This window comes from Bubalus kerabau, chromosome 4 (genome assembly GCF_029407905.1).
Source record: "Bubalus kerabau isolate K-KA32 ecotype Philippines breed swamp buffalo chromosome 4, PCC_UOA_SB_1v2, whole genome shotgun sequence".
Taxonomy (NCBI): domain Eukaryota; kingdom Metazoa; phylum Chordata; class Mammalia; order Artiodactyla; family Bovidae; genus Bubalus; species Bubalus kerabau.
Window position 1 is genome coordinate 28,198,997 of NC_073627.1, and position 26,447 is coordinate 28,225,443.

The window sequence follows — 26,447 nt, forward strand, 5'->3', positions numbered from 1 at the left end:
CCAGGCAGTCGCTAGGTCTGTCTGGGGCTGGTAGGCGATAGTGCTCGCCCTCCTCGCAGCCGCGCCCGGACCTCATGGACGCTCTGTGCGGTTCCGGGGAGCTCGGCTCCAAGTTCTGGGTAAGGAGGTGTCCCCGGACTGAGGGCGCGAACTGCCCCGGGGAGATGGCGATGTGGTGCGGGGAGGAGGCCTAGGTGGCACCGCCCAAAGCCTGGTCCCTAGTGGCCTCCTGTCCTCCCCAGCCGCATGGCAGAGTCTGGGAAAGCCAAGTACTAGGCTCCTCCAGGGCTCGGTGGGTGGCATCCTGAATTCAGAAGGTGTCCCTGCTTGCCCCCTCACCCTAGTCCCTCTCTGAGGCTGACTGCAGGAGGCAGAAGAGGAATGTCCCTATCCCCAGGTGCTGATAACCCTTCAGCACCTGCCCCATGGACTAGGACTTGGATGCCCACCCGCGCACCTTGTTGACCAGGTGCTTTGGGAAGCTGGCTGCACTGGGCTTTCCTCTCCTTCAAGGTATCCTGCTTCTTGGAAAGAGTTCCTTCTTTCCTCTGGGCAAGAGCCACCAGAGAGCAGGCGATCCTCACTGCCCCAGCCACAGGAGTGAGAGGCAGACCTCACTCTGGAGGCAGGGCCTTACAGGTACAGGGTATCAGGATTTCCTGATCCACCCTCTCATTTTACAGATGGGGAAAGGGAGGCCTAGAGACTTGCTCAAAATCAGTCAGTTAGAGCAGCGTAGAGCTGGGATAGAAAAGTAGACCTTCCGCTTCACACACCAAATCTCTTTCTAAGACATTAGGCTGCTTTTCAGGCTGCTGACTGCAGACTCCCCTCTAGTTCTGGTGCAGTCCGTGTAGACAATCCAAGAGCTTTCTTACAGTTTTCAAAACCTGCTCCCCGCAGCTCCCTTGATCACCATTGCCGCTCTGGGAGGCCAAGTGGTGGTGCGTCTCCGTTTTACGGATGAACTCAGATTCGAGGTGATTATCTGGCCTGCCCAGCGTAGACTGCTCTCAGATCCAGGGCCTCAGAATCCCAATCTCTAAATCTTTCTCCCATTTCAGTGTCTGTACAGGTGTACTTGGTGTTGTATGTGCCTAGTGTGTGTTATCCATGGGTGTGTGCTTGTGTGGGTGTGTGTGCCTGTGTGTGCACATGTGTGTACATAAGTGTGTGTATACAGTCAGGAACCTTACCCTTGGTCTGTGTTTGGGCTGAGCTGAGGGGAGTTACCTGGATTTTTTAAATGTGGGGCATTGGAATACCTGTAAAAAACGATTTTGGGGATCACTCTTTTTCTCTGGGTCACTAATTGGTTCATCAGAGATGATGTGAATTCTCTGTGGCTCTCCTTCTTGCTCAGCCCCACTGGAACCCCATCTGTCATCCAGTCTGATTCGGTCACTTGTTACCAGATCCCAGAGATTCCTCCTTTGGCTCAGGAGTAGACTTCCTCTCACTGCCACTTAAGCCTGGCTGATGTAGCCATGGCAGATCACAGTATCTGAGGTGGCCAAGCAGAGGACTTGTAAATCAAGGGGGAAGATGTGCCCAAGCCTCAAGTGCAAGGGCCCCTTGTTCCTGGGTAGACTGTTAACCCTAAGAGCTTAGGACTCTCCCAGGAACAGACTTTAAGGGACCAGGAGTTGGGGAACTCAGGACTCCTTTCCTATTCTCAGGCCTTCCATGATACTGTAGAATCCAAGTATCAGAGTGTGGGTGTGGAGCAGCCGGCCCAGCCCCTCATTACAGAGCTGGGGTAACTGAAGGAAGGGATTTTTCAAGGTCATATGACAGTCAGCTATGGATTGCTGGACTGGAAAACAGGACCTGGAGATATGGTTCTAACTTCGCCATTGCCTGACTGTGAACCTTTGGGCTTCTGGACTCCCTGGTCCCTGAATTTCCTGTTGCTTATGAGCTATGTGCGCCTCCTCTGAGAACCCCAGGGTCCATGGGAGTCAGCGCATCTATGTTAGGTCCAAGAGGTGACTCCTTTGAGGTCTCTGAGTGGATACCTCAAATGACAAGGGAACTGACCACTCCTCTTCCTGACTTCAATGTCTAAGCACCTTCCATCTTCCACAGTATCTTCTTGGCTCCTGAAAGCTGTTCCAGGCTGTACCCAGTGTGGCTGGTGACTGGAGGTAGGGTGAAGAAAAAGCAGGAAGGTTCCCAGCTCATCCTCTGAGTGTTTGCAGAGCTGAGACAAGGGAGCAGGGTCTGAGGCCTGGAGGCTGGAACTATAACCTCAGCTCTAGTTCAGTTACCCAAAAGACCTGGAGCTCAGGGCTCCTCATTGATGCTGTGCTAGTTTACAGCTCATATTCATTGTGTGTCAGGTATAGTTGTCCCTGAACCTTTTATCTTTGAGGCCTATGGATGACCCACTTTGTTGGAAGTTGGTTCAGGGCAGCCAGAAAATACTTGAGCCAAGGGTGTAAAGCAGGGGCAAGAGAGAGAGTTCCGGTCCCTCTGGGCCACTTGTTTATTCTACCCAGCCTTTTTGCTAGCTTATCCTCCCAGCCTGTTTTTCCACCTGTGAAATGGGGAAATAACCCATCTCCTAACTATCTCACAAGACATATGGAGATCAAATTAGAAACAGAATGTAAAGTGATTTGAGAACTTAAAACTCTGTTGGTAAGATGTTCATGGGTCATGATATCCCTGGGAAGAGGAATAAAGAGGAAAAGAGATGAGGTTAGCAGGTCTAGATTTGGCAAGACCTACAGAAAAAGGGCTGGCAAGGCCATTGGGCCAGGGGCTCCCATTTCAGCTGTTTCCTGGGTAATTTGTGGATAAATGCATCTGCCTTAGCCCCAGCTGAAGGTGAGAGTAGGAACCCCAAGGGGACTCCTAATCCCGCTGGACGTGTGCATACGTGCTAGGTACTCACACACACACTGTGCACTGGAGAGTGATTCATCCTTTCTTTGACTCTCTCTCTTACCTCTATTCGCTTTGGGGTGTATTACCAGCATCCTCTGATCATGCTTGGGAGTGTGTGTGGAAATAAATTCCAAGAGAATGAACTGTGGCCAAGTGGCCCAGGGATCATGGATCCAGAGATGCCTCTAGAACAAAGGAGGTGGAAGTGTCCCTTTGATGCACCATGTTGCCTCCTGCCTGGAGGATTACTCTGTTCTGAGCAGTGGAGACAGGGGAACACCCACGTGGTGATGAGGGTGCACAGAGCAAGGGCCTCCAGCTGTCTGCCCTAAGGAGGTCTTGACCTGTTTGCAGAATTAGCTTTCATCTGATGGCTCCAGCAAGTTCCTGGGAGGCTGATGCAGGCTTAGAAATCCAACGGTCTTAACCAGGAGAGCTGTCCAAAGATGGCACTGACTGCCTGAGCAATAGTGAGCTCCCCATCACTGGGGGGCTCAAACACAGGATTAGTAACCACTTGGTGGGGGTGGTGGAAGGAGGAAGGAGGCAGGGTCCTGCCCTGAAATTCTGCGACCAGCTAGGAAGAGAGAATGTGTGGTCAATAGGAAGCTCACCAGTTCCTCCTCTGAGATTTTCAGACCTCTTTCCCTGACCCTCTCCACACTCTACACATGGAATTACCTAGCAGCAGCTCTTGGCAGAGTCCTGTGGGTCTCCTGCTGGTCAGGCACCATTTTTCACTTTCACTGTTCCCCTGGCTGTTTACTCACCCTAGGGAGGGGCAGGGCTCTAGTCCCTAGACACTCCCTGTGTCTCCTGCTCTGTTCCAGCTAGTGCCACTCTGTTATTCACTAGCTGTGTGACTTTAGGCAAATTGCTCACCCTCTCTGAGTTCCAGCTGGGACCTCCTTCAGGTCTAGTTTCTCCGTTCTGATTCTGAGGACCTGAGCCTCAGACTCAGGGGGGTTATGACTAGGCTTCTGTGGACTTTAGGGCTCTGAGATGTCAGGGTCTTCCCTGGCCTCCTCCTGGGTCACTGCACAGTTGGAATAGGTGGCCACCGTAACATATGAGTAACAGAAAAGGCTCTGATTTCAATGTATTTTGATTCTTAAATGAAGATAGTAACCCCCAAAGATTTGGGGAAACTGGCAGAGGCAGGGATGGCTTAGGCAGGTAGGTAGGAGGTGGACACCCCTCAGCCTACTGGACACCAAACTCCACCCCCATCAGGAACCCAGTCCTCCCTGCCAAGCTAGGGGCTCTAGAATCCCTTCTCTCCATCCCACCTGGGGCACCAAAACTGAGCCTCTGAACTTCTGGCTCCTGGTAGAAACATTAGGTCCCCAGGCTGGCCTCTCCCAAGCCCTGATGTCCCCGACCTGGTCTGGAGAGCTGGAGACTTAGGGAAGGAAATGAGTCAAGGAAGTGGCACTTGGGAGGGAACTTTGCCAAGCCCTCCTGCTGGTCCTCTCACCAGGAAATGACCTTGGAGCCCGGGACCAGCCCCTAGGGAGGGAGGCCCCAGTGGGGCCTGCCAGCTGACTGCCTGAGGAGGCAGGGTCAGAGCACCTGGGTTGTGTCCACCCCTCCCTGGTGTGGCTGACCCAGGGGCACAGATGCAGCAGGACCCTGTTGGGGTGGGGTGGTGAGACTTGGATGCGTCACTGCTGTGTGTGGGGCCTCCCCTCCCCCACCTGGAGCTGTTCCTTTTCCAGGGCTGGATCCAGGTGTTCCTGGGCTGGGGTGGGTGCTCATGGGGGCTAATCCGTGGACTGGATTTCTCCTTCTAACTGGATAGTCAGGTTTCTAGTCCAGTGGCTCCCAGAATGCCAGCTAGTCTGTTACCCTGTGATGGCAGCCCCTTTCCCTCTGCTCTGTGAGAAGAACCACAGCAAGGAGGTGGTTTGAGGGCAGGCTGTACGGCTGAAAGGAGATTTTTAATGTTTCAGGTGATCTGGACACAATGTGTTCTATCCCCAGGGTGGTTTGTCATGTTGGAGCCCTGATAGGGACTGAGACTCTGGAGCTGCACGGCCTGGGTTCAGGTCTGGCATCAGCCCATGTAAACCGGGGCTGGTCACTTTTCAGCCATGAGTCTCAGCTGTTGTGGACATTAAATAATAATCTTGGAACACAGTGGGGCTTAAGTACCGAAGTTCTTGCTGGTTGCCAAGGCCCTTTCAGAAGCAGAAGGGCCAGCCAGGCTGTGAGCCACAGACTTTTGCCTCCAGACCCAGACCCTTCCAAAGGCTACAGTTAGTGCGTGTGAACAGGCCCATGCCCTTTTTCTGTATCTCCATTTCTGCTGAGATAATGAACTTGTCAGTTGATCCCTTCTCCCCACAACACAGGATTAAGGAAGTAATTACTCTTCTCTCTTGACAGAGCTATCAAAAAGCCTGGGGCGGCCGGGGGCTGGAAAGTCCCTAAAGGGGCTGTGGTGGAGGGCTCTTGGGTCCTTATTGCCACCTGTCCCCTGCTGGGGTCTGTAGGGGTTTCAGTCTTGGTGCCCATGAAGGGGCTCCCCGGTATGTGGTCCACTCTGGGTGCCAGACCTTATCAGTCCCATCCAGCTGTTTAATCACATTGTTAAGGGAGCTGTTGTTGCCGTGGAAACTGTGTGGGTGGCAGTGGGGGAGGGCTGTGGTCTTGGCTCCCAGCCCAGCTGGTGTTCTTCAGAATGGGGATTGGGGGCTGGTGGTTTGAGAAGGGATCACCCATCCTACCCTGTGGGGTTGCAAGGAGTAGTATGGGGTCCATGACCTCCACCAACCCTGTCTTTTACACTTAGCTTTGTTTGGGTCAGAGACCCTCTCGAGTGCCTTGGTGTCAAGGAGAGAACAGTCTGAGCTCCTGGGCATTCAGCTGCACATATGGGTTTTGGAGGGTAACTTTAACTTATTTGTCCATTTATTCTTTCTTTCTTTTGTTCCACAAATACATAGGAGTGTGGTCTCTGTGCCAGGAGCTCTTCTAGTCAGTGGGGCTGCCTAGCTGGCCCAGCAGAACTAACAAACCGGTCCTCACGGAACACATATTCCAGTGGAAGCAGACAGAAAAATTACAAACATAACAAATAACTCAGTTATATATCCTAGATAGGGATACTATCCTAGATAATGGTGAGGGCTATGGGAAAAGAGGACAGGCTAGCAGGGGTGGGGATGCAGGAGCCGGATGGGGGTTACAGTTCCAGTTTTAATTAGAAAGGTCAGGGTGGACCTCCACAAGATCTGAGATCTGAGCACAAGCTTGCAGGTGAGGAGGGCATGAAGCAGCACCACTGCCTTGAGACAAGCGCAGGCCTGACATTTGGAGACCGCACAGAGGGCGGGAGGCAGGTGAGAGAGGGGAGTGGGGAAGCTGAGGTCAGAGAGACAGGGGAGCAGATAATGTGGGTTTCAAGGGCACCCTGGGCTTTTCCTCTGAGTGAAATGGGGAGCCCTTGACAGGTTTTAACCAGAGCAGTGACATGGTGCGTCACTAAGGCGTCCGGCTTAGGTTTTATGAAGACTTGCCTCTAACTGCTGTGCTGAAGGAGACCGCTGGGTAAGCGGCAGGAACAGAAGCAGGGAGACGAGAGAGGGGGTGATGCCACAAATCAAGTGAGAGAGTGGGGTGGAGAGGAGCAGTTGGATCCTGGATCTATCAGGGAGATCCAGGTGAAGATGCCTTTTTATAGATAAAAAGCATTGGATATCATCCTTTCATGTAGTTCAACCTAATAATTTGAAGGTACAATAGACAGGATTTGCTGAAAAGTTGGGTGTGAGTTGTGAGAGAAAGAGAAAGAACCAAGGATGACTCGGAGGATTCCAGCCTGAGAGAAGGAAAGCATTGCCCCGCATCAAGGTGGGCAGTTTGGAGGAGGGGCGGGCAGGAGTTCTGGACACGCCGTATGTGATGGGTGCTGTCATTGTCTTAGCAGGCTGCTGTGCTGTGCGATGCTTAGTCGTGTCTGACTCTTTGTGACCCCATGGACTGTAGCCCCTCAGGCTCCTCTGTCCATGGAATTTTCCAGGCAAGAATACTAGAGTGGGTTGCCATTTCCTCCTTCCGGGGGATCTTCCCGACCCAGGGATTGAACCCACATCTCTTGTGTCTCCTGCATTTGCAGGTGGATTCTTTACCCCTGAGCCATCTGAGACATCTTAGCAGAATGTCTGAGGTAAATAGATAGTCTGGGGACAGAGGCATGATCTGGTACGCTATCTCCTGGAGAGGGCTCTGCCCAACGGAGCCCAGGCCGGATCTCCCTGTGGATCAAAATGGTCATCTGGTCCTCCTAAGATCTCTTGATTGTTGCCACAATGGAAGTTTATGAAACCAAAACAAGGTCCCAGCAGCTTCTGCTCTGTCACCTGCTTCCTCCAGTATTGCCCTACTTGAGTCAAGGTGCCTTGCGGTTCATTCTCCCCCCGAAGTGAGCTGGCTGGGATGCTCTCACTACTGCCATTACTCACGCGCAGAGACAGGTTCAGAGAGGTGACGGCACTCACCCACAATTCCACAGCTCCAAAGAGGCAGCCCACACTGGGTCCTCTCCATCAGGGTCTGTTCTCATAGCCACTCCCTGCCGGCCTCAAAGAGCCCTGCCCTTGACCCATCGTAAGGGTGAGTCCTGGTTGTGCGTTTGAACTCAGGCTGCGATCCCCCTACACACGCTCTCCCTCGTCAGTGAATGAATAGACCTTGACTGACGAGGTCCATCTGGGCTGCTCCTCGTACCTGACCCTGTGCTGGGAGTTGGAAGGTGTGGAGCAAGAGAGGAGAGGAGTAACAGTAAGGCCCAGTGTCTACCCTGAAGGGCTCACATCGCTGTAGAGAGAAGATATATTCACAGGTGCAGATCCAAGCAGCACAAGGTGGGAGTGGCTTGGTGTTACAAGGCCTGGGTGTTCCTCCCAGCTCCTGACTGCCAGCTGTCCTTGGACCTGTTGCCAGAGCAAGTGGAACCTCTTTTTTCTTTTGCAAGTCAGGCCTGATACTGTTCCTTTTCTTTTCTTTTGGAATAATGACCTCTTAAGTGCATAATAAAATGCTGCTGAAACATAAAGGGCCTCGATCACTCAGGTAATAGTCATTTGCCTGAGTGCCAAGACCATACAAAACAAAGCAAAGCAAAGCCCCTTGGAGGCTGGGGCACCCCAGAAATGCTTTCTGTAGAAGGTGTAACTCGAGTTGGGCCCAGAGAGGTCAGTAGTTCACTCCCTCCAGGCCCAAAGACCAGGTGATAGAGTTGGGGATGGCCTTGGGCCAGCTATCAGACTGGTAACTAAGGGGATGAGATTAATGGGTTTATGAAGGGTTAAACAGGGTGTGGCTGCTACTTGAGGGTGGAATGCATCAGTACATGGTCCTTTTGTACAATGGACCACGTGTAAAAATGGGGAGGAAGAATCCTCATACTCACCATCGAGGATGACACCCCTCAAATGCAGTGCAGAGTGAAGAAGCTAGACATGAAAGATCTAGGCTGTGTGGTTTCCTTTTAGGCAGGTCCCATGTGGGCAAAATCACATGTTGTTGGAACGCAGAACAGAATTCCCCTGGGATGAGGAGTGGCTAAGAGGAAGCCCAAGAGGAGCTTCCAGGCATCAGCCATGTCCTGTTTCTTAATTTAGGTTCTAGTTACAAAAGCATGTTCAGGGTGTGAAAATTCACTGAGGTGTATACTTAAGCTGTGTGTGCTTTTCTGTAAGTATATTTATTATACTTGGATAAGAAATGTCTTAAACAGGAAAACCATGCAGGCCGGGGTGTCTGCCTCCCCCATCTTAGAAGAGCCTGACCAGGCCTACAGTATAATCCTGCTCCATGATCCAGCCCTCAGCCATGGGCCAAGCGCCAGTGCTCAGCAAGAGTCTGCTGGTCCTTAGCTTGCATTGCTTGAGTGACTACTGAATACTGGGTTCTAGAATACAAGATGTATGTGGCACAGCCTCTGCTTTCCAGGGTTTGAGTGAAACTCCCCCAAAGCAGTGTGTCCGTGGACCTCATGCTCCCTAGAGGCAGGAACTGTTTGTCCCAAGTGTGCCTCCACCCCCCACCCCACCTCCCCAACCTCCCTACCAAGACCCTAGTAGGCCTTTACCAGAGCATCATCAAGTGGAAGACACATTCTGGAAGGCGGCTCTTTAGGTCTTTAAGTGCTGAGTTCAGAGCAGGAGGGATGCTCAAGATGGGAGAGGTGGGTCCTAAGCTGGGCCCACCACCCTGCCCTGTCGTTACTGGGATTTTGACAGGTGGAAAGAGGGACCAGACTGAAAAAAAGGTGTAGGAGTGCAATTTCGAGTGAAGTGAGTTTGGCAGTGGGGGAAAGGAGCAGTGGGAAGGCAGGAGGGGTGCTTGGACTAGGCTCCAGGAGCGGGTCTGGGGACATGAGGCAAGGGGCACAAAACTGCATTTCAGAAATCTTCCAACTGTGGGCAGGTGCATTAGAGGCAGAGTGCTGACCCAGATGGAATTAAAGAGTGGGGACAGGCTGAGGAAGGGGAAGTAGGGTGTGCAGACCACTCCAGGAACTGTTTTCTTAAGATGATAGAACTCAGGCATATAGTTTAATAGTTTAGATAACTGCTGCTGCTGCCGCTGCTAAGTCGCTTCAGTCGTGTCCGACTCTGTGCAACCCCATAGACAGCAGCCCACCAGGCTCCGCCGTCCCTGGGATTCTCCAGGCAAGAACACTGGAGTGGGTTGCCATTTCCTTCTCCAATGCATGAAAGTGAAGTCACTCAGTCGTGTCCGACTCTTTGTGACCCCATGGACTGCAGCCTACCAGGCTCCCCCGTCCATGGGATTCTCCAGGCAAGAACACTGGAGTGGGTCGCCATTTCCATCTCCAGTGCATGAAAGTGAAAAATGAAAGTGAAGTCGCTCAGTTGTGTCCGACTCTTCGCGACCCCATGGACTGCAGCCTACCAGGTTCCTCCGTCCATGAGATTCTCCAGGCAAGAACGCTGGAGTGGGGTGCCATTTCCTTCTCCAGTTTAAATAGCTAGATAGATAGGAAGTTCAAGGCCAGCTGTGGGACTTGAATGTCATCCTTGGACTTTGTCTTCTAGCTAGTATGAAGCCACTGAAGGTTTAGAGGGAGGGTTTAAGATTATCCTTTTGTTTATTCACTTATTCAACAAATGTTTAATCTATTTAAAGCAAATTTTTGGTGAGCACTTAGTATGTGCTGGGCATTGCTCTAGGTAGTTAGGATACATCAGTAAATGAAATAAAGATTCTTTCCTTCAAGAAACACATATGCCAGCAGGAAGAGATGAAAGAAAACACATTAAACTACTAAATTATATAGCATTTTAGAAGGTGGTAGGTATAGGGAAAAGAAAAAGCAGAGAAAGGTTAAGGGACTGCTGGAGATAGGGTGCAAGTTCAGTTCAGTTCAGTCGCTCAGTCGTGTCCGACTCTTTGCGACCCCATGAACCGCAGCACGCCAGGCCTCCCTGTCCATCACCAACTCCCGGAGTTCACCCAAACTCATGTCCATTGAGTCAGTGATGCCATCCAACCATCTCATCCTCTGTCGTCCCCTTCTCCTCCTGCCCTCAGCAAGAGACAATAATAAACAGAGTGGTCAAGGTAGGCCTCAAAGAGAAATAAAGACTTAAGGATGTCTAAGGGAGGAGTGTTCCAGACAGAGAGAGCAGCAAGTGCAAAGGCCTTGAGGCAGGAACATGCCTGGTGTGTTCGGAAGTAGTGCTGAGGCCACTGGCTGGAGTGATGGAGGGAGAAGCAGCGAGAGAGGTCACGGGTTGGCAGGAAGGTGCGCTGTGGGGGCCTTGTAGGCTCTTGTACTATGTGTAAAGTGGAGATGTCCAGTCGGCAGCTGGATATAGAGTTGAGGATTTGGAGAGTGGTGGAGTAAAGTTAGGGCTTCTCAGGTGGCACTAATAGTAAAGAACCTGCCTGCCAGTGCAGGAGACATAAGAGATGTGGGTTCTGTCCCTGGATCAGGAAGATCCCCTGGAGGAGCACATGGCAACCCACTCCAGTATCTTTTCCTGGAGAATCCCATGGACAGAGGAGCCTGGTGGGTTACAGTTCATGGGGTCCCAAAGAGTTGGACACGACTGAAACGACTTAGCATGCATGGGAAGAGATAAACTTGGGAGCCATCTGCACGTAGATGAGACTGGGTTAGATTGCCCTGGGGCTGAGTGCAGATGGAAAAGGAGATGAAGAAGAGGAAAGGACTGAGCTTGGGGGCACTCTGATGCCAAGAAGAGGGAACCAACAAAGAGGCTGAGAAGGAAAGAAAGACCAGGAAGGAAGGGGAAGACCAGGAGAGTGTGGGCAGGGATCTGGGCCCATAGGGCATAGAAAGGAAGAGAATCCCATGGAAATTACTCAGGAAGAGATAAGAGCTTGGGCTAGACTGATGGCTGAGAGGCCAGGTGGGAGGGGCCCTGTGGGAGATGTTACCATCCCAGTGTTACCCTCGAAGAAACTAAGGCCCAGAGAGGTAAAGTTCAGGCATCTTGCCTAAGGTCAAACTGTTTGAAAGGAGTAGAGTCAGTACCAATGAACTTAGCAGTGAACAATATTTACATAGTCAAAAATATGTGAACTCTGTTTATTTAGCAACAGCCTGTGATGTTTCTACACTGGAAAGCTAAGGGAGTTCAAGTGGAGAGGGAGATAAAAGCCTTACCTTCCAGTGAGAAGAAAATGGCAAAAGAAAATAGCAATTACCAAATAGTGGTAGATCATGTAATAATAATGAAAGAAAATTGCTTAAAACATGAAAGTAGCTCCCAGAACAATGTTAGCATGTTTGAACGTATTTTCCCCAGGAAAATGGAGCTGGGGTGGGGAGTAATGAGGCAGGGTACCATTTTCCTTTCCACAGTTAGACTTTTAAAGTTATATGCATTTTATAACTTTGAGAAAAATAAAAATGGTAATTCTTTAAACCGGCAATTAGAAAGTAGGAGGTTCTATCCTTTGGTGTTGTCTCTAGGTGGATGGGCTTGTGGGTGAGGCCTGTTTTTTATTTGTTTATATTTTATGAGCTTTCTGTAAAGAATGTCTAATACTTTGTAAGAAGGGAAAAAAGGATTAGTTCGTTGGTGGCCTTGGGGGAAAACAATTTTAGTAAAATATATGTTTGAATAGTTTCTCCCATCCATTTCTAAAAAAATTCTTAGGTGCAAAGATAAAACAGAGGGTGGGGATCTTGTCTGGACTCAGTGGTTCCCAAGGACACAAGACTTTCAGTGCTAGAACCGGGACAGTCCTATGCAAAATGAGACAATGGGTCACCAGGGCTTTGTTTTACAAAGCTCTCTCCACATCACCTTGTTCCTTTGAGTTCACTCCCACTGAGGGAGGTAGGCGGGGCTGGGGATGGCCTCCCCTATTTTAACAGAGAGGCAGTTAAAGCCGAAAGAGGCCCCCTGTCCCTTCCCTGGGAGACTTAGAGAGGAAGTGGACTCTTAACCATGTGCATATACTGCTTTGATAAAGTAAATTAATTTTTTAAAAAAAAGAGTGGAAATCTAGAATGACAGAAAGCAGATCAGTGGTTGCCTGAGAGGGATGGGCTGCAGAGGGGCGCAAAGGAGCTCGGATGATGGTGGAGTTTTTGATGTCTTTATTGTGGGTAGCGGTTTTGCAGGTGTGTACAACCGTCACTCACTGGATTGTGCGCTTTAGATGGGTACAGCTTATTGTGCTTAAATTATACGTCAATTAGAGAGAGAGAGAGAAAATATGAGGAAATGAGGAAACTAGCGCCCTTAGCCTCCTGGGAGAGCTCACACTTGGGACAATGCCTGCTCGTTTGCACACTGAGCCTTTCAAGATCACATGCCTTCCAACTGCTAGGGCGCGTGGAGCAGCTCTCTGGCCCAGCCCCCTCTTCCTGGAGCGTGAGCCCATTGCTGCCCCTGAATTCTTCTCTCTTTTCCCAGGACTCCAACCTGTCCCTGCACACAGACAACCCGGACTTAACTCCCTGCTTCCAGAACTCCCTGCTGGCCTGGCTCCCCTGCACCTACCTGTGGGCTGCCCTGCCCTGCTACCTGTTCTACTTGCGGCGCCGCCGCCAAGGCTACATTGTCCTCTCTCACCTCTCCAGGCTCAAGACGGTCAGAGGCTCAGGGTCTCCTGTGGGTGGGACCGGAACCTGAATGAGTCCCTCCCCCACCCTCAGTGACTGGACTGGGTTCCCCAGCCTCACCCGCCCTGTGCTCAGGGCCTGCCAGCTGGGTCTACAGCCCAATGAGATAATCTCTGGGGAAGTTCAGTCAAGGTCTCCAACAATGCTCTCCCCACTCTGGAGAAGCTTCCAGCCAGTGCCCAGCCCGGCCTTTGAGGGCAGGCCTGGGCAGATCTGTTGGTTTCAGGACCAAAGGCCCCTCCCCCGGCGGGGGCAGGGGGGGCTCTCCGTTTCTTTGAGGGTGGAGGCTCCAACCTGCGTCCCGTTCACAGGCCTTGGGCATCCTGCTGTGGTGTGTCTCCTGGGCTGACCTCTTCTACTCCTTCCACGGCCTGGTCCATGGCTGGCCCCCTGCCCCTGTCTTCTTTGTCACCCCCTTGGTGGTGGGGGTTACCATGGTCAGTGTGGGACCAGGGGATCTGGGTGGGGGATCTCTAGTGGGTTGTGGGATGCTGATGGGGCAACCATGGGCTCCGAGGAGAAGGCTGGACGCCTTAGAAGTGGGTAACCCCAGAAACATCTAGCCATGGGCCGTGGGGAGGAATGGGGTCAGGTCCAGATGTGTGCTCTGGCCCAGCACCTGCTGTTCTCCCTGCACAGCTGCTGGCCACCCTGCTGATCCAGTATGAGCGGCTGCAGGGGGTTCGGTCCTCGGGTGTTCTCATCATCTTCTGGTTCCTGTGTGTGGTCTGTGGCATCATCCCCTTCCGTTCCAAGATCCTTTCAGCTTTGACACAGGTAAGGGGAAAAGAGAAACCCGCCAGGTCCACCGCTGTCTAGGGACTGGCCCCAGAGCTCAAGGCACTGCTGGCACCCTGGCTCCTCCTCTCTGCCCCTCCTCAGCTCCCAGGACCTCCTCCGCTGTTCAGTCCCTTTGGTGTCTTTCCTTACTTGTTGCATCTCTGCTGAGAAGCAGGCTGGTGAGCAGGGTGAGAGCCGGTGTAACCAGGGAAATGCAGCAAGATGAGCCCTTTGCTGGCTGCTTGTGGAATGTGGCCACTGCCACCGTTGCCGCCACCGTCAAATGCAGTGTTTGTGCAGTGAGGACGTGTGTGCAACCATGAACAATTTTGGCTTCCCTGGAATCCCATTATCTCATTCTCCCCCTTTTTCCTACCTCCCTCAGTCCCTGATCTTCCTCTTGATTTTCAGTGGCGGTGGGGGGAAGGTGATGTGGTGATAGGAGCACTGGGGATCAATCTAGTGTCTCCCTATTTCTCTATCTCAAGAGAAGTCAGTCAAGTGTATTTATAAGAGCACAGGTTGAGAACAATCCAATTACTTTGTGATCTTGGGCAAGTTCCTGAGCCATTTGAAGCCTCAATTCTTCAATTACACAAGGGGATGTAGGGCAAGTCTCCACCAAATAGCAGACCCCCTATGATCTTTCCCCTCTCTCAGAGCCCTCTGGGTGGGGGACCCCGGGACCCCCAGGGGCTGACTCCTACACAGAGGGGTCTGGTGCCCCCAAGAAGTCCTTTGGACTACAGGCCCAGGGATCCCCAAGCTATGATATTGCTCTCCTTTCTCCCCCAGAGCAAGATCTCAGACCCTTTCCGCTTCACGACCTTCTACATCTACTTTGCTCTGGTGCTGTCTGCCCTCATCCTCTCCTGCCTCAGAGAGAAGCCACCGTTTTTCTCCCCCAAGAATATGGACCCTGTAAGTTTTAATGGAGGTGGGTGGTAAAGGCGGTTCCACAGCCCATCGCTCAGCCCAGTCCTTCCAATTCATTCGATCTTGTCACCTCCAGAATGTGCAAACTGGGGCTCGGAGCAGAAAGGAGGGAGGCACCCCCCTCCCTCTGCTCTGCCTTGAGAGGAAAGATCCTGATTTCCCCTGTCTCACTCTTTTACCTTCTAGAACCCCTGCCCAGAGGCTGGAGCTGGCTTCCTCTCCCGCCTATCTTTCTGGTGGTTTACAAAGTAAGTTTTCTCTTTCCTACGCCTGGGGATCTGGGGGTGGGGATGGATAGTTGGGGAGTTAGAGAGAGGAACGGGAGCAGGCCAAGAATTCAAGAGCTTGAGGAACTGTGAACCCTGGTGAGCATGGGGCAGGCAAGGGTGGGGAAACCTGTCTGTCTGGGCTGGGGGCTGAGTACAGAAGCCAGGCCTAGTCCAGTTCTGATCCCAGGGCAGGCCATGGGGACAGGCCCAGGGTTCTAGAGGGAGAATTAGTTCCCAACTCTTTGGTCAGGGATAAGCTTGCAGCTGTCATTTCCTTGGGCATCTCTCAGAGTAGCTAAAGCAGGAGAATTATGTCTGTGACCTTGGTGACAGCTCATTAACCATATTGCACTGAGGAAGCTCCTGGGCTAGGGCTCCATCCAGTGGGTCTATCATCGCTCAGGGCCCAGTCAGCATCAATTCATCACCAGGGCCCAGGAGTCAATGGGGCATCTGAGAAGGAGGGAGAAAGGGCAGAACTTGGAGTAGGAGTCAGTGACCCCCATCTTGCTCACTGTAGGAATAAAGGAGACACTCTTCTTGGCTACTATCCCCCCAGGGACATCCTCTTGTCTGGAGACCCTTGTCCCCAGGCTCCTAAACTCTGACCCAGTGTGCTGCTGCCTGCCCTCTCCAGGTTGGCCATCCTCGGCTATAGGCGGCCCCTGGAGGAGCGAGACCTCTGGTCCCTAAACAAGGAGGACCGCTCCCAGATGGTGATGCAGAGGCTGCTGGAGGAGTGGAAGAAGCAACAAGATCAGGCAGCACGGTGAGGCCCCCCTCTCCCCAGTCCCCGCACCCCTCCACCCCAGCCCCTTCACACAGCCCGGGTCTCCCGCAGGCGAGGTTGGTAGATGACATGGCTGGGGGTGGAGAAAAACACAGGTGCAAGTGGTCCTGGGTGTGCAGTTTAGGCCTGCGTGGGGCCAGCTGGAGAGTGGCTGACACTTTCTCAACACTTACTTTGTCCAAGGGGCTTCCCTGGTGGCTTAGACAGTAAAGAATCTGCCTGAAGTATGGGAGACCTGGGTTCAATCCCTGGGTTGGGAAGATCCCCTGGAGAAGGGAATGACTACCCACCCCAGTATTCTTGCCTGGAGAATTCCATGGACAGAGGAGTCTGATAACTACAGTCCATGGGATTGCAAAGAATTGGACACAACAGAGCGACTAACACTCTGTCTGAGGAGTAGTTCTAAGATTAACCCAGTCAGTCTCTGACAGCCCTACTGCACAGGCTGTAATGTCTTGTGTGACAGATGACATCACTGAAGCACTGAGGTTTGAGGATTCAGCCAAGGTGCCCTAGTTGGTGGTGGCATGGGCAGAATCCACACCCAACTGTCTGGCCCCTGCAGTCACCACTGAACTGCCCTGACTGACTTGAAGGGTGGGTTCCGGAGACTTCCCTCAGGAGGGGAAAGGACCAGGGGAAGAAGGTTAAGGCCAGCGTCCCCGCGTAATCCCGCCTTTTATGTGGAGCCAACAGCTGGAGGAGATTACCATCTGATTGAGGGCCTTCCCACTGACCCAGGAGTCTGTCTCTGGCTGACTACTCAGACAAAAAATCTGAGAGTCTGAGTCCTCCTTCTTCACCCGCATCCCCCCCAGGACCAAACCCTTTTGCCTTCCACCCACAGTCTGGGTCCCAGGAGTCCCATGCTGGTTCTGTCTGAGCCCCTGACGGCCAACTGTCTGTGGAGGAGCCAGGGACCTGGACTCGGTCATCTGTGTCTTGGGTTCATGGTTGGAGCCTCTAAGACCTAACGGCCTCCAGTCTGCCTGCTGCACCCCATCTCTGTCCCTTCATGCCACCTCCACTCCCTCCCTGCTCCGCCCCCTAGTGACTAGGCCACTAGCCAGCCCTGCCCAAGTCTCCTTTCTCATAGCATTCTCCCTGGAGCCAGCAGCCCTGGAGAGGCAGATGCTGGAAATTGCTGGGTGTATAGTTCTTGGGGAGCAGTTAAGACACCCCTTCATATATCTTCTAGAACCTGAAGACAGAGTCACTTGGGGATTCTCAGCTGGAAAGTTGCATTGTCTGTTCCAATTCTGAGAGCCAAGAAAGCAGCTCCCCCTCTTACCTGCTCTTCAACAGCCCTGGTGGCCCTTGGCTTCATGGGGCCTTTGTACCCATTCCGACTCACTGTCTTTCCTCCTCGGACCAGACGCCAGGCTGCAGAGGCTTCTGGGAAGAAACTGTCCAGTGAGGGTGAGGTGCTGCTTGAGGGCCGACCCCGGGCCCCGGAGGCCTCCTTCCTGCGGGCCCTGATGGCCACCTTCAGCTCCAGCTTCCTCCTCAGCATGGGCTTCAAGCTGATCCAGGATCTGCTGTCCTTTATCAACCCGCAGCTGCTCAGGTCTGTCCACGCTCCCTCCCGCATGGCCCTTCCCGGGACAAGGGTCTGGCCTGGGGGATGAAGGGTGGGGAAAGAGCCCCAGTCCAGGAACTGGGGGGGCTATCCCCATTTTCTGTGGGACCCTTGGCAAGTGGCAGAGTCTCTGCACCTCCTTTCCCCACTCACATCCAACTTACCTGGCCCAAGTACAACTGCCAGGCACCCTGATGTATACATTAGCAAACATTCTCTCTTTAAATCCTTCCAACATTCCTACAGAGGATTTCCCATTTTACAAATGAGGAAGCAGAAAAACAAAAAACATCAAAAAATGAGGAAATAAGAACTCAAACAAATGAAGTGATTTGACCAAGGGCACACAGCTGGTGGCGATGGATTTGAGTTCAGAGCTCTGAACTCCAGCTTTGGTGCTCTTTCCATTTGTTCCCTGAGTAGCTTGGGCTAGAAGGAGCTCTCAAATGCGGGAATGGGAAGGAGCCCTCACTCCATTGCTCCTCCATTCATGAATTTGTGCGTTTGCTCATTCAATGAATATTTTTTGAGCCTCCAGGGTCTCAGAATAGTGCCAGACCCTAGGTATACAAAGATAAATAAGATATGGTCTTAAAGTCTTGTGGGAGAAACTGGTGTGTAAATCTGTTAGAGCACAGTGTGGGCATAGGTGTACTCAGGTGTCTGAAAAACCCCTCAGAGGGGCAGGAAGCCAGCCTGGGAAGGGGCAGGGTACTCTTGCCAGCCAGGGAGGTTATTTAGTTTGGAAGGACAGGCAGCTAACTAACTAGGTGCAGAGTCACAAAGGCCTGAGACAGCATGACTCAGGAACTCCAAGTGCTTATGAATGCTAGAGGGAGGGTGGCTGGAGGGAGGGGCAGAACAACACAGGGAGAGAGGGAAAGCTAAGAAAATCCTTTGAAAGATTTGAAGCCAGGGAGGGGCATCTGGCTTGCATCTGGAAGGATCCTCTGCTGGTAGTGTGGGTGGTGTAAGGCAGTGTAGCCAGATGGAAGTGGGCCAACTAGGTCTAAGGAAAGTCCAGGTCAGGAATGAGCTGGATTCAGGAGCTACTCTGGAAATGCGTGCTTGTGTCAGGGAAAGGGAGGGGACAAAGGTGACCTGGGTTCTTGGATAGCTAGAGAATGATGGATTTTTTTTGTTTTGTTTTGTTTTTGCTGAGATAGTGAACTCAGCAGGAAGAGAGACCTGGGCACGGGGCACAGTGGTGAGCTGCATCTTCGCCATGTCAGGCCTGAGGTGCTGGTGGCCCCCAAGGGGAGATTCCCAGCTAAAGGGAAGTCAGCGAGTTTTCAGAGTCATCATGGAAGCCCAGGGCTCCATCTCTTTGGCTTACCCCTCCCAGAGAGGGGCCTTCAAGTAAAGGCCCCAGACAGAGTCCTAGGGCCTTCTGACAGGTATGGGGGAGCAGAAGACTAACCTGGAGGGGCCAGAGTTGGGAAAAGAATCCAGATTGTGGACCAGGGCACAGAGAACACATCCAGGGGAAGCCATGGCCTCCAGTGAAGAGAGCTGACCAGGAAAATAGAGCCTGAGGAAGGCAACATGGAGTTTGTTGGTGACTTTGCCAGACACAGAGGCTGAGACAAAGGGGAAGGGCCTGAGAGAAGGGTGTCTGCAGTGGAGATAGGGCCAATGAAGGTCTAGAAACTTGCTATAAAAGTTTTTAGTTTCCTAGGGTAACAGAGTCCCACAAACTGGGTGGCTGAAAACAGAAATGTGTTCTTTCATGATTCTGGAAGCATGGTCTGAAATCAAAGTGTCAGTGGGTTGGTTCCTTCTAGAGGCTCTGAGTGAGATCTGTTCAGCTTCTGGTGGTGCTGGCAGACTAGACTTCCTTGGCTTGAGACTCATCGCTCCAATCTCTGCCTCCATCTTTGCATGGCATCTTCCTGTATGTGTGTGTGTGTGTGTGTGTGCGCGTGTGTGTGTGTCTGCATTTGTGTCTCTGTGTGCAAATCTCCCTCTCTTTTCTCTTATAAAGATGCCAGTCACTGGATTCAGGGCCACCCTATTCCAGTACAACCTTATCTTAACTTGACTATGTCTGTAAAGATTCTCTTTCCAAATAAGGTCACATTCATAGGTACCAGGGGTTAGGACTTGAGCATGTCTTTTGGGGAGTCACACCCAACCCACAGCTGAAGAGGCCTGGCCATGACTGTGGAGGAAGCTCCATGGGGCCAAGGGGAGGTTTGTCCTTACATGGAAGAGACTTGATCATGTTAGTCGGCCAAGGCACAGAGCTGCCAATGGAGAGGAGGTTCCTGAAGATGAGGTGAAAGGGGGCCAATGATGAAGCATGCTTCTGAAGAGGTGGGTGGGATCTGGGGCTTAGGGGGCAAAATCCAGCGTGGAAAGTCAGAAGGACGCCTCCTGTCCTGAGGCAGATGGAAGAGGGTGAATGTTTGCAGGGAAGTTTGTAGTTGGCAGGGAGTTCTCAATGGAAACAAGTAAGTGGGCCACTGCTGAGAGAGGTGGGGAGTGAGGACAGATCAGAAGGTAAGAGGTGAAGAGGACTGTGGGAGAGGAAGTAGATTAGGGTCCTGGAGAAATCACTGGGCAGCTCTGGGGGCTGCTGATATTGAAGAGGATGGATTTCAGTGGCAAGAGTCTGTGTAGTCATGCACTGGACTTCAGAGCCCTCAGCAGTCCAAGAAAAGGTGAAGGAAAGTCTAATCAATGGACATGTGGCATTGCTTCCTGCCACATGGTCCAAGGAGGCAAAACAGGCAGGCCAGTGAGGTTGGTGGCCAGAGCGTAATAAAGAGGTGGGTGGAGGGAGGCATGGTAGATGGAAGAGGAGGTGGAGGCAGAAAGGAGTAAGGAGACAGAGTCTTGCGCCAGCTCTGGGCTGATTCCCGTGGTCTGGGTTGGGGCTGTGGAGGGCCAGCAGCCTCCAAATGAGAGGCTTGAGAGAATGGAGGCTGAGAGGCAGGAAGAGAGCAGTGGTAGGAGGAACAGCCTAGATGAAATTCCCCACCCTTATTGTTCTCTCCTCCGTTTGCAGCATCCTGATCAGATTTATTTCAAACCCCACGGCCCCCACCTGGTGGGGCTTCCTCGTGGCCGGGCTGATGTTCGTGTGCTCCGTGATGCAGACCCTGATCTTACACCAGTATTTCCATTGCATCTTTGTGATGGGGTTGAGGTTTCGCACGGGTATCATAGGTGTCATCTATAGGAAGGTCAGCTGGAGCAGGAAATGAGGGGCTGGGGAGGCCAGCCCTGGGGAACTTTGAAGAGACTCGCACGACCAGCCATCAGCCAACTGTCCACCTGCAGGCTCTGGTCATCACCAATTCAGTCAAACGTGAGTCCACTGTAGGCGAAATTGTCAACCTCATGTCAGTGGACGCGCAGCGCTTCATGGATGTTGTCCCCTTCATCAACCTGCTGTGGTCAGCACCCCTGCAGATCATCCTGGCAGTGTACTTCCTCTGGCAGGTGACTCTTGACCCCTGATCTCTGCCTCCTTCCTCTGACTTCTCCTTCCTTCAGATGGGACAAGAGAGAGTTATTCTGGGTCAGCAGAGGGGTGGGGGACAGAACTGTGAGGATGCTGGTGTCTGCAATCAAGTCTTTCCAGCCTGTGAGATTGTCCCTCTCACAGAACCTAGGGGAGGGAAGAGGGACTGGGAGACAAGGTGGGTGTGACTCTGGTTGTCATCGCCTATCTATCTGTATTTGCCTCTCTGTGTGTCTGGACGCCCTTCAGTGGCTGCCTGTTTGTCCCTATCTGTTGTCGTTATCCTATGGCTGGCTGTTTCTGCAAATGTTTTTGCAATTTTGGCTTTATCTGTATGTCTGCTTTTCACTGTCCCTCTGTTTGGCTGACCACTAACTTTCGCTTCGGGCCCATCCCTGCATTTCAGGTCAATAGGCTTCTGTCTGCTGGGCTCTGTCTGTACACTCTGTGTATGTGTCTGTCTGTCTAATCTATCCACCGTGCATCCCCAGAACCTGGGTCCCTCCGTCCTGGCTGGAGTTGCTCTCATGGTCTTGCTAATCCCGCTCAACGGCGCTGTGGCTGTCAAGATGCGCGCCTTCCAGGTGGGTGCTGACAGGCTGAGCTGCTCCCGCCGGGAGCCCTGGCCAGGTGGAGTGCAGCCACTAACTTTGGCCTTATCCACTACCTTGCTTACGGAGTACAGATGGCTCTAAGCCACTTTCACAAACCTTAGCTTGCTCTAGCCTTACACCCCTGAGAGGGTTTTAGAAACATTCTCATTTTGCAACTGAGGAACCAAGGCCCAGAGAGATTACAGCAGTCCAGAATCAGACAGAACTTGCCTCTTCTGGTCTAATGAGAGTTTCTCCACCACATTGCACTTAGTGTAAATAGCCAGTCATTCAGTCCTTTATTTGCAAACATTCATTAAAGTCTTCCCTAGCTTCCCACTGTACACAGCATAAATGACAAATTTCCACTACCAGCCACTAGGCCCCTGCTCACCTTTCAAGCCCTCACCTCCTGGAATATGGCTAAATTTCAGCCAGTCCAGCCTCTCTTTTCTCCAGATCACCAAGCTCTGCGTGCCTCTGGGCTGCCATACATACTGTTCCCTGAAATGTGCTTCAGCCTTCCTTGCTTGCCCAGTTCCTTTCCTTCCTTCACTCCCAGCATAAACTTTGATTTCCCAGTTCCCACCCCAATTATTCTCTCCCAGAATCCTGTTACTCCCACTGGAGTATGCATAATGATTTAGTGTAAGCATTTATTCAGGCCATTGTTTGCTTCCTAGCTACTTCTCCTATCACACTGTCAGCTTTATGATGGCTAGGGCCCTCGGTTGTTTATCATTATCTGCCCTACGTCTAGCACGCAGCCTGGCACAGAGTAGGCACTCAATAAGTTGGGGCTGAATGAATAAATTAGTGTGACCTGCTACACCTTGGGTTGGGGACTGGGGAACAAAGAGAAATAAGGGATCTGTTCCCTCAGGCTCACATGGATTTGAGGCAGCGTACATGTTCAGGGTGCCCTATGAGAACGTGCCTTAGAGACCCAGGGAAGGGGCCTGGGATAGTCAGTGATGGGGCACTGAGGCTGGAGCTGGATTTTGTCCAGCAGAGAGGAAGGGAGCTTGGCTTGGGCATTCCAGGCTGGGGTACAATACAGGCTGGCACGGAAGAGTGGTGAGCAATCTAGCTGCCGTATGTGTGAGTGCAGAGATTGTGCCCCTATTGACAGAGGTCTGGGGAGGGGCTCAGGTATGCACTTGCCACACTTTCCATAGGTAGAGCAAATGAAGTTCAAGGACTCACGCATCAAGTTGATGAGCGAGATCCTGGGCGGCATCAAGGTGCTGAAGCTGTATGCCTGGGAGCCCAGCTTCTTGAAGCAGGTGGAGGGCATCCGGCAGGATGAGCTCCGGCTGATGCGCAAGGTTGCCTGCCTCCATGCCATATCCACCTTCATCTGGGTCTGCACCCCCTTCCTGGTGAGGCACCCACACCTGGGCTGGTGTCCCATCTCCTGCTCGGCCAGCCCGGGCCTCTGAACCCAGCAGACTCCACCCTGACACCCATCCCCACCACTGCCCAGGTGACCCTAACCACCCTCGGAGTATACGTATCCGTGGACAAGAACAATGTGCTGGACGCTGAAAAGGCCTTTGTGTCCGTGTCCCTTTTCAACATCTTAAAAATTCCGCTCAACATGCTGCCCCAGTTAATCAGCAACCTGGCCCAGGTAAGCCTGGGTAGGGCTGGGGTTCTAGTGGAGTTTGGGCAGGTTGATGGGGCTATTTAGGGTCAGGGGATAATCAGGGAGAGTTATTGGAATCAGGGGAGGGCCGTTTGGCATTATGAAGAATTGTTCCAAGATGAATGAGGTCAGTGGACTCATGGGCCATTTGGAGTCAGAGTTAGGTAGGGTTTCTGGAAACCCAAGTTCTGGAGACAGCCTCCTCTTACCAACATGGACCCTATCTTTGGCAGTGGGAGCCAGCCAAGACTCAGGCATGAGAAGGGACCCAGCACCAGCATCTGGGCCCTCAGGGGGCCCAGCCTCACCCAGGAAGTTGGGGGCCAGCAAGGGTAAGAGGAGATGGGTGTAAGAAAGGCATAGCTTCCAGGGCTGACTCACACCCTCTGCCTGCAGACCAGTGTGTCTTTGAAACGGATCCAGCATTTCCTGAGCCAAGATGAACTTGACCCTCAGTGTGTGGAAAGAAAGACCATCACCCCAGGTCCAGACAGCCTCTACCTGGGCTTCCCTTAACCCAGCCACTTCTCCAGAAAATTCTGTTTCAAACTTTTAACTTTTCTCTTGTGGCCTCCTTTTCTTCATCCTCCTTTCCCATCTGCCCTCATTCTGCCTTCTCCCTCTTCTGGTTCTTTACTCTCCTCAGTTACCCCTCCCCAGTCCCCCCCCCCCATCACCTTCCTTCTCTAGGGCGCTTCTTACTCCTCCCTGGGACTTCCTGCCAGCTCCCCCTCACCACCCGCAAGCTTCCCTGTGCTCCCCGTTGGCTCCTTTCCCCAGGGCTCTTCCGCCCAGGGATCCTCTCCCCTGCCCTGGGCCCCCTGACCCTGTAAACCTCTGTCTTCCCAGGCTACGCTGTCGTCATACACAATGGCACCTTTACGTGGGCCCAGGACCTGCCACCCGCCCTGCACAGGTACCAGCCTCTCCTTCCCTTCTCAGCTGCCTAAAGTGGACCACAGCTCAGATCGTAGCAGAACCCACCCCACTCCCACCCTTCAGTTTTTGACCTGGGAAGCAGGAAGAGCCTCAGCTTGCCAGGGTGCTGTCTGAAAGGGAGGAGAGCTTGGGTCTTCAGGTGGAAGGTGGGGGACAAAACCTCGATTCCTCCTCTGACTGGGCTGCTTGTCTCCTTACCCCAGCCTAGATATCCAGGTGCCAAAGGGGGCACTAGTGGCTGTGGTGGGGCCTGTGGGTTGTGGGAAGTCCTCCCTGTTATCTGCCCTGCTGGGAGAGATGGAGAAGCTGGAAGGCAAGGTGTATATGAAGGTGAGAGGGGCAGGGATTACTGGGAAGGGAAGCTTGGTCAGGCCTTGGGCAAACCCTGAGGTACTTCTCCTTTGGCCAGGGTTCCGTGGCCTACGTGCCCCAGCAGGCATGGATCCAGAACTGCACTCTTCAGGAAAACGTGTTATTTGGTCAAGTCCTGGACCCCAAGCGGTACCACAAGGCTCTGGAGGCCTGTGCCCTGCTAGCTGATCTGGAGGTTCTGCCTGGTGGGGACCAGACAGAGATCGGAGAGAAGGTACAGTCTGTTCTCTCACTCTCTGGGGGAGTTAGCACATACAGCTGCCAACCTCAATCCAGCTCAGATCCAAATATGCATTCATTCATTCACATATTCATCTATTAATGATGTCATGCCTAGCTCTGTGCAAGGCACTGGTAGAGCAGATCTACTACTGGGGGAAGCTGACTTGTAAACAGGTAGGGGCTGTAGAATGTCCTGGAGGCCAGGCTAAAGGCCTGTTCAAGGTACTGGGAAGGAGTAAAGAGGTAGTCTGCATAAGGAAAAGCATCACTTTTGAGCTGAATCTTAACAGCTAAGGAAGAAGCTCTTATCATTCATCAGATTTTATGACATACCTACTATATGCCAGGCAATATTATACATTAGTAAATGTGTGTGCATGCTAAGTCACTTCAGTCGTGTACAGCTCCTTGTGACCTCATGGAATGATTCCTCCAGGCTCCTCTGTCCATGAGATTCTCTAGGTAAGAATGCTGGAGTGGGTTGCCATGCCCTTTTCCAGGGGATCTTCCTGACCCAGGGATCAAACCCACATCTCGTGTATCTCCTGCATTGCCAGGTGGGTTCTTTACCACTAGCACCATACAGGCAGCCCATACATTAGTCAACACACCAGACTAAAATCTCTGCCCTCATATAGCTTACATTCTAGTGGAGAAAGAGATGTTAGCCAGATAAATCAGTAAAATATATAATATTAGGTGAATGCTAAGAGGAAAGGATGTGCGAGGTTGTATTATCAGTATGCTTTGTGAAAGCCTCACTGAGAACTGGAGCCTTGAACAAAGGAGTGGTCTGTATCTGGGAACATGAAGCCCTGTCTGGGACATTTGAGGCAGAGAGAGCACTAAGTGCAAAGGCTCTGAGGCAGGAGTGTGACTGGGGCATTTAAGGACCAGCGAGAAGAACAGTGTGGCTGGAATGAAATGAGCAGGGATGAGGAGGAGGAAATGAAGTCAGTGAGGTGTCCAGGCAGCAGACATAGGGCCTTAAGTCTACCGTAAGGACTACGGCTTTTACCAAGGGTGATAGAAAACCTTTAAGGGTTCAGTTCGGTTCATTTCTGTCACTCAGTCGTCTCCAACTCTTTGCGACCCCATGACAGCATGCCAGGCTTCCCTGTCCATCACCAACTCCCAGAGCTTGTTCAAATGCATGTCTATCGAGTCAGTGATGCTATCCAACCATCTCATCCTCTGTCGTCCCCTTTTCCTTCTGCCTTCAATCTTTCCCCAGCATCAGGGTCTTTTCCAATGAGTCCGTTCTTCATATCAGGTGGCCAAAGTATTGGAGCTTCAGCTTCAACATCAGTCCTTCTAATGAATATTCAGGACTGATTTCCTTTAGGATGGACTGGTTGGATCTCCTTGCAGTCCAAGGGACTCTCAAGAGTCTTCTCCAACACCACAGTTCAAAAGCATCAATTCTTTGGAGCTCAGTTTTCTTTATAGTCCAGTTCTCACATCCATACATGACTACTGGAAAAACCATAGCTTTGACTAGATGGACCTTTGTTGGCAAAGAAATGCCTCTGCTTTTTAATATGGTACCTAGGTTGGTCATAACTTTTCTTTCAAGGAGCAAGCATCTTTTGATTTCATGGCTGCAGTCACCATCTGCAGTGATTTTGGAGCCCAAGAAAATAAAGTCTGTCACTGTTTCCCTTGTTTCCCCATCTATTTGCCATGAAGTGGTGGGACTGGATGCCATGATCTTAGTTTTTTGAATGTTGAGTTTTTAAGCCAGCTTTTTCCTCTCCTCTTTCACTTTCATCAAGAGGCTCTTCAGTTCTTCTTCACTTTCTGCCATAAGGGTGGTGTCA

The 26,447-nt window shown here is 52.0% G+C and overlaps 1 protein-coding gene across 1 annotated transcript in view; it reads left to right on the plus strand.

The window, feature by feature from the left end:
• ABCC3 (ATP binding cassette subfamily C member 3) overlaps positions 1-26,447 on the plus strand; it is a 51,514-nt gene continuing 25,067 nt past the window's right edge. The window contains exons 1-17 of the mRNA XM_055576204.1: positions 1-119; positions 12,819-12,995; positions 13,339-13,464; positions 13,667-13,804; positions 14,603-14,728; positions 14,930-14,991; positions 15,650-15,781; positions 17,181-17,372; positions 20,395-20,572; positions 20,670-20,831; positions 21,345-21,437; positions 22,625-22,828; positions 22,933-23,079; positions 23,491-23,578; positions 23,944-24,010; positions 24,237-24,363; positions 24,443-24,619. Of these exons, the coding sequence (XP_055432179.1) occupies positions 75-119; positions 12,819-12,995; positions 13,339-13,464; positions 13,667-13,804; positions 14,603-14,728; positions 14,930-14,991; positions 15,650-15,781; positions 17,181-17,372; positions 20,395-20,572; positions 20,670-20,831; positions 21,345-21,437; positions 22,625-22,828; positions 22,933-23,079; positions 23,491-23,578; positions 23,944-24,010; positions 24,237-24,363; positions 24,443-24,619 (2,241 nt within the window). The 5' untranslated portion in view covers positions 1-74. The remainder of the gene's footprint in view (positions 120-12,818; positions 12,996-13,338; positions 13,465-13,666; positions 13,805-14,602; positions 14,729-14,929; positions 14,992-15,649; positions 15,782-17,180; positions 17,373-20,394; positions 20,573-20,669; positions 20,832-21,344; positions 21,438-22,624; positions 22,829-22,932; positions 23,080-23,490; positions 23,579-23,943; positions 24,011-24,236; positions 24,364-24,442; positions 24,620-26,447) is intronic.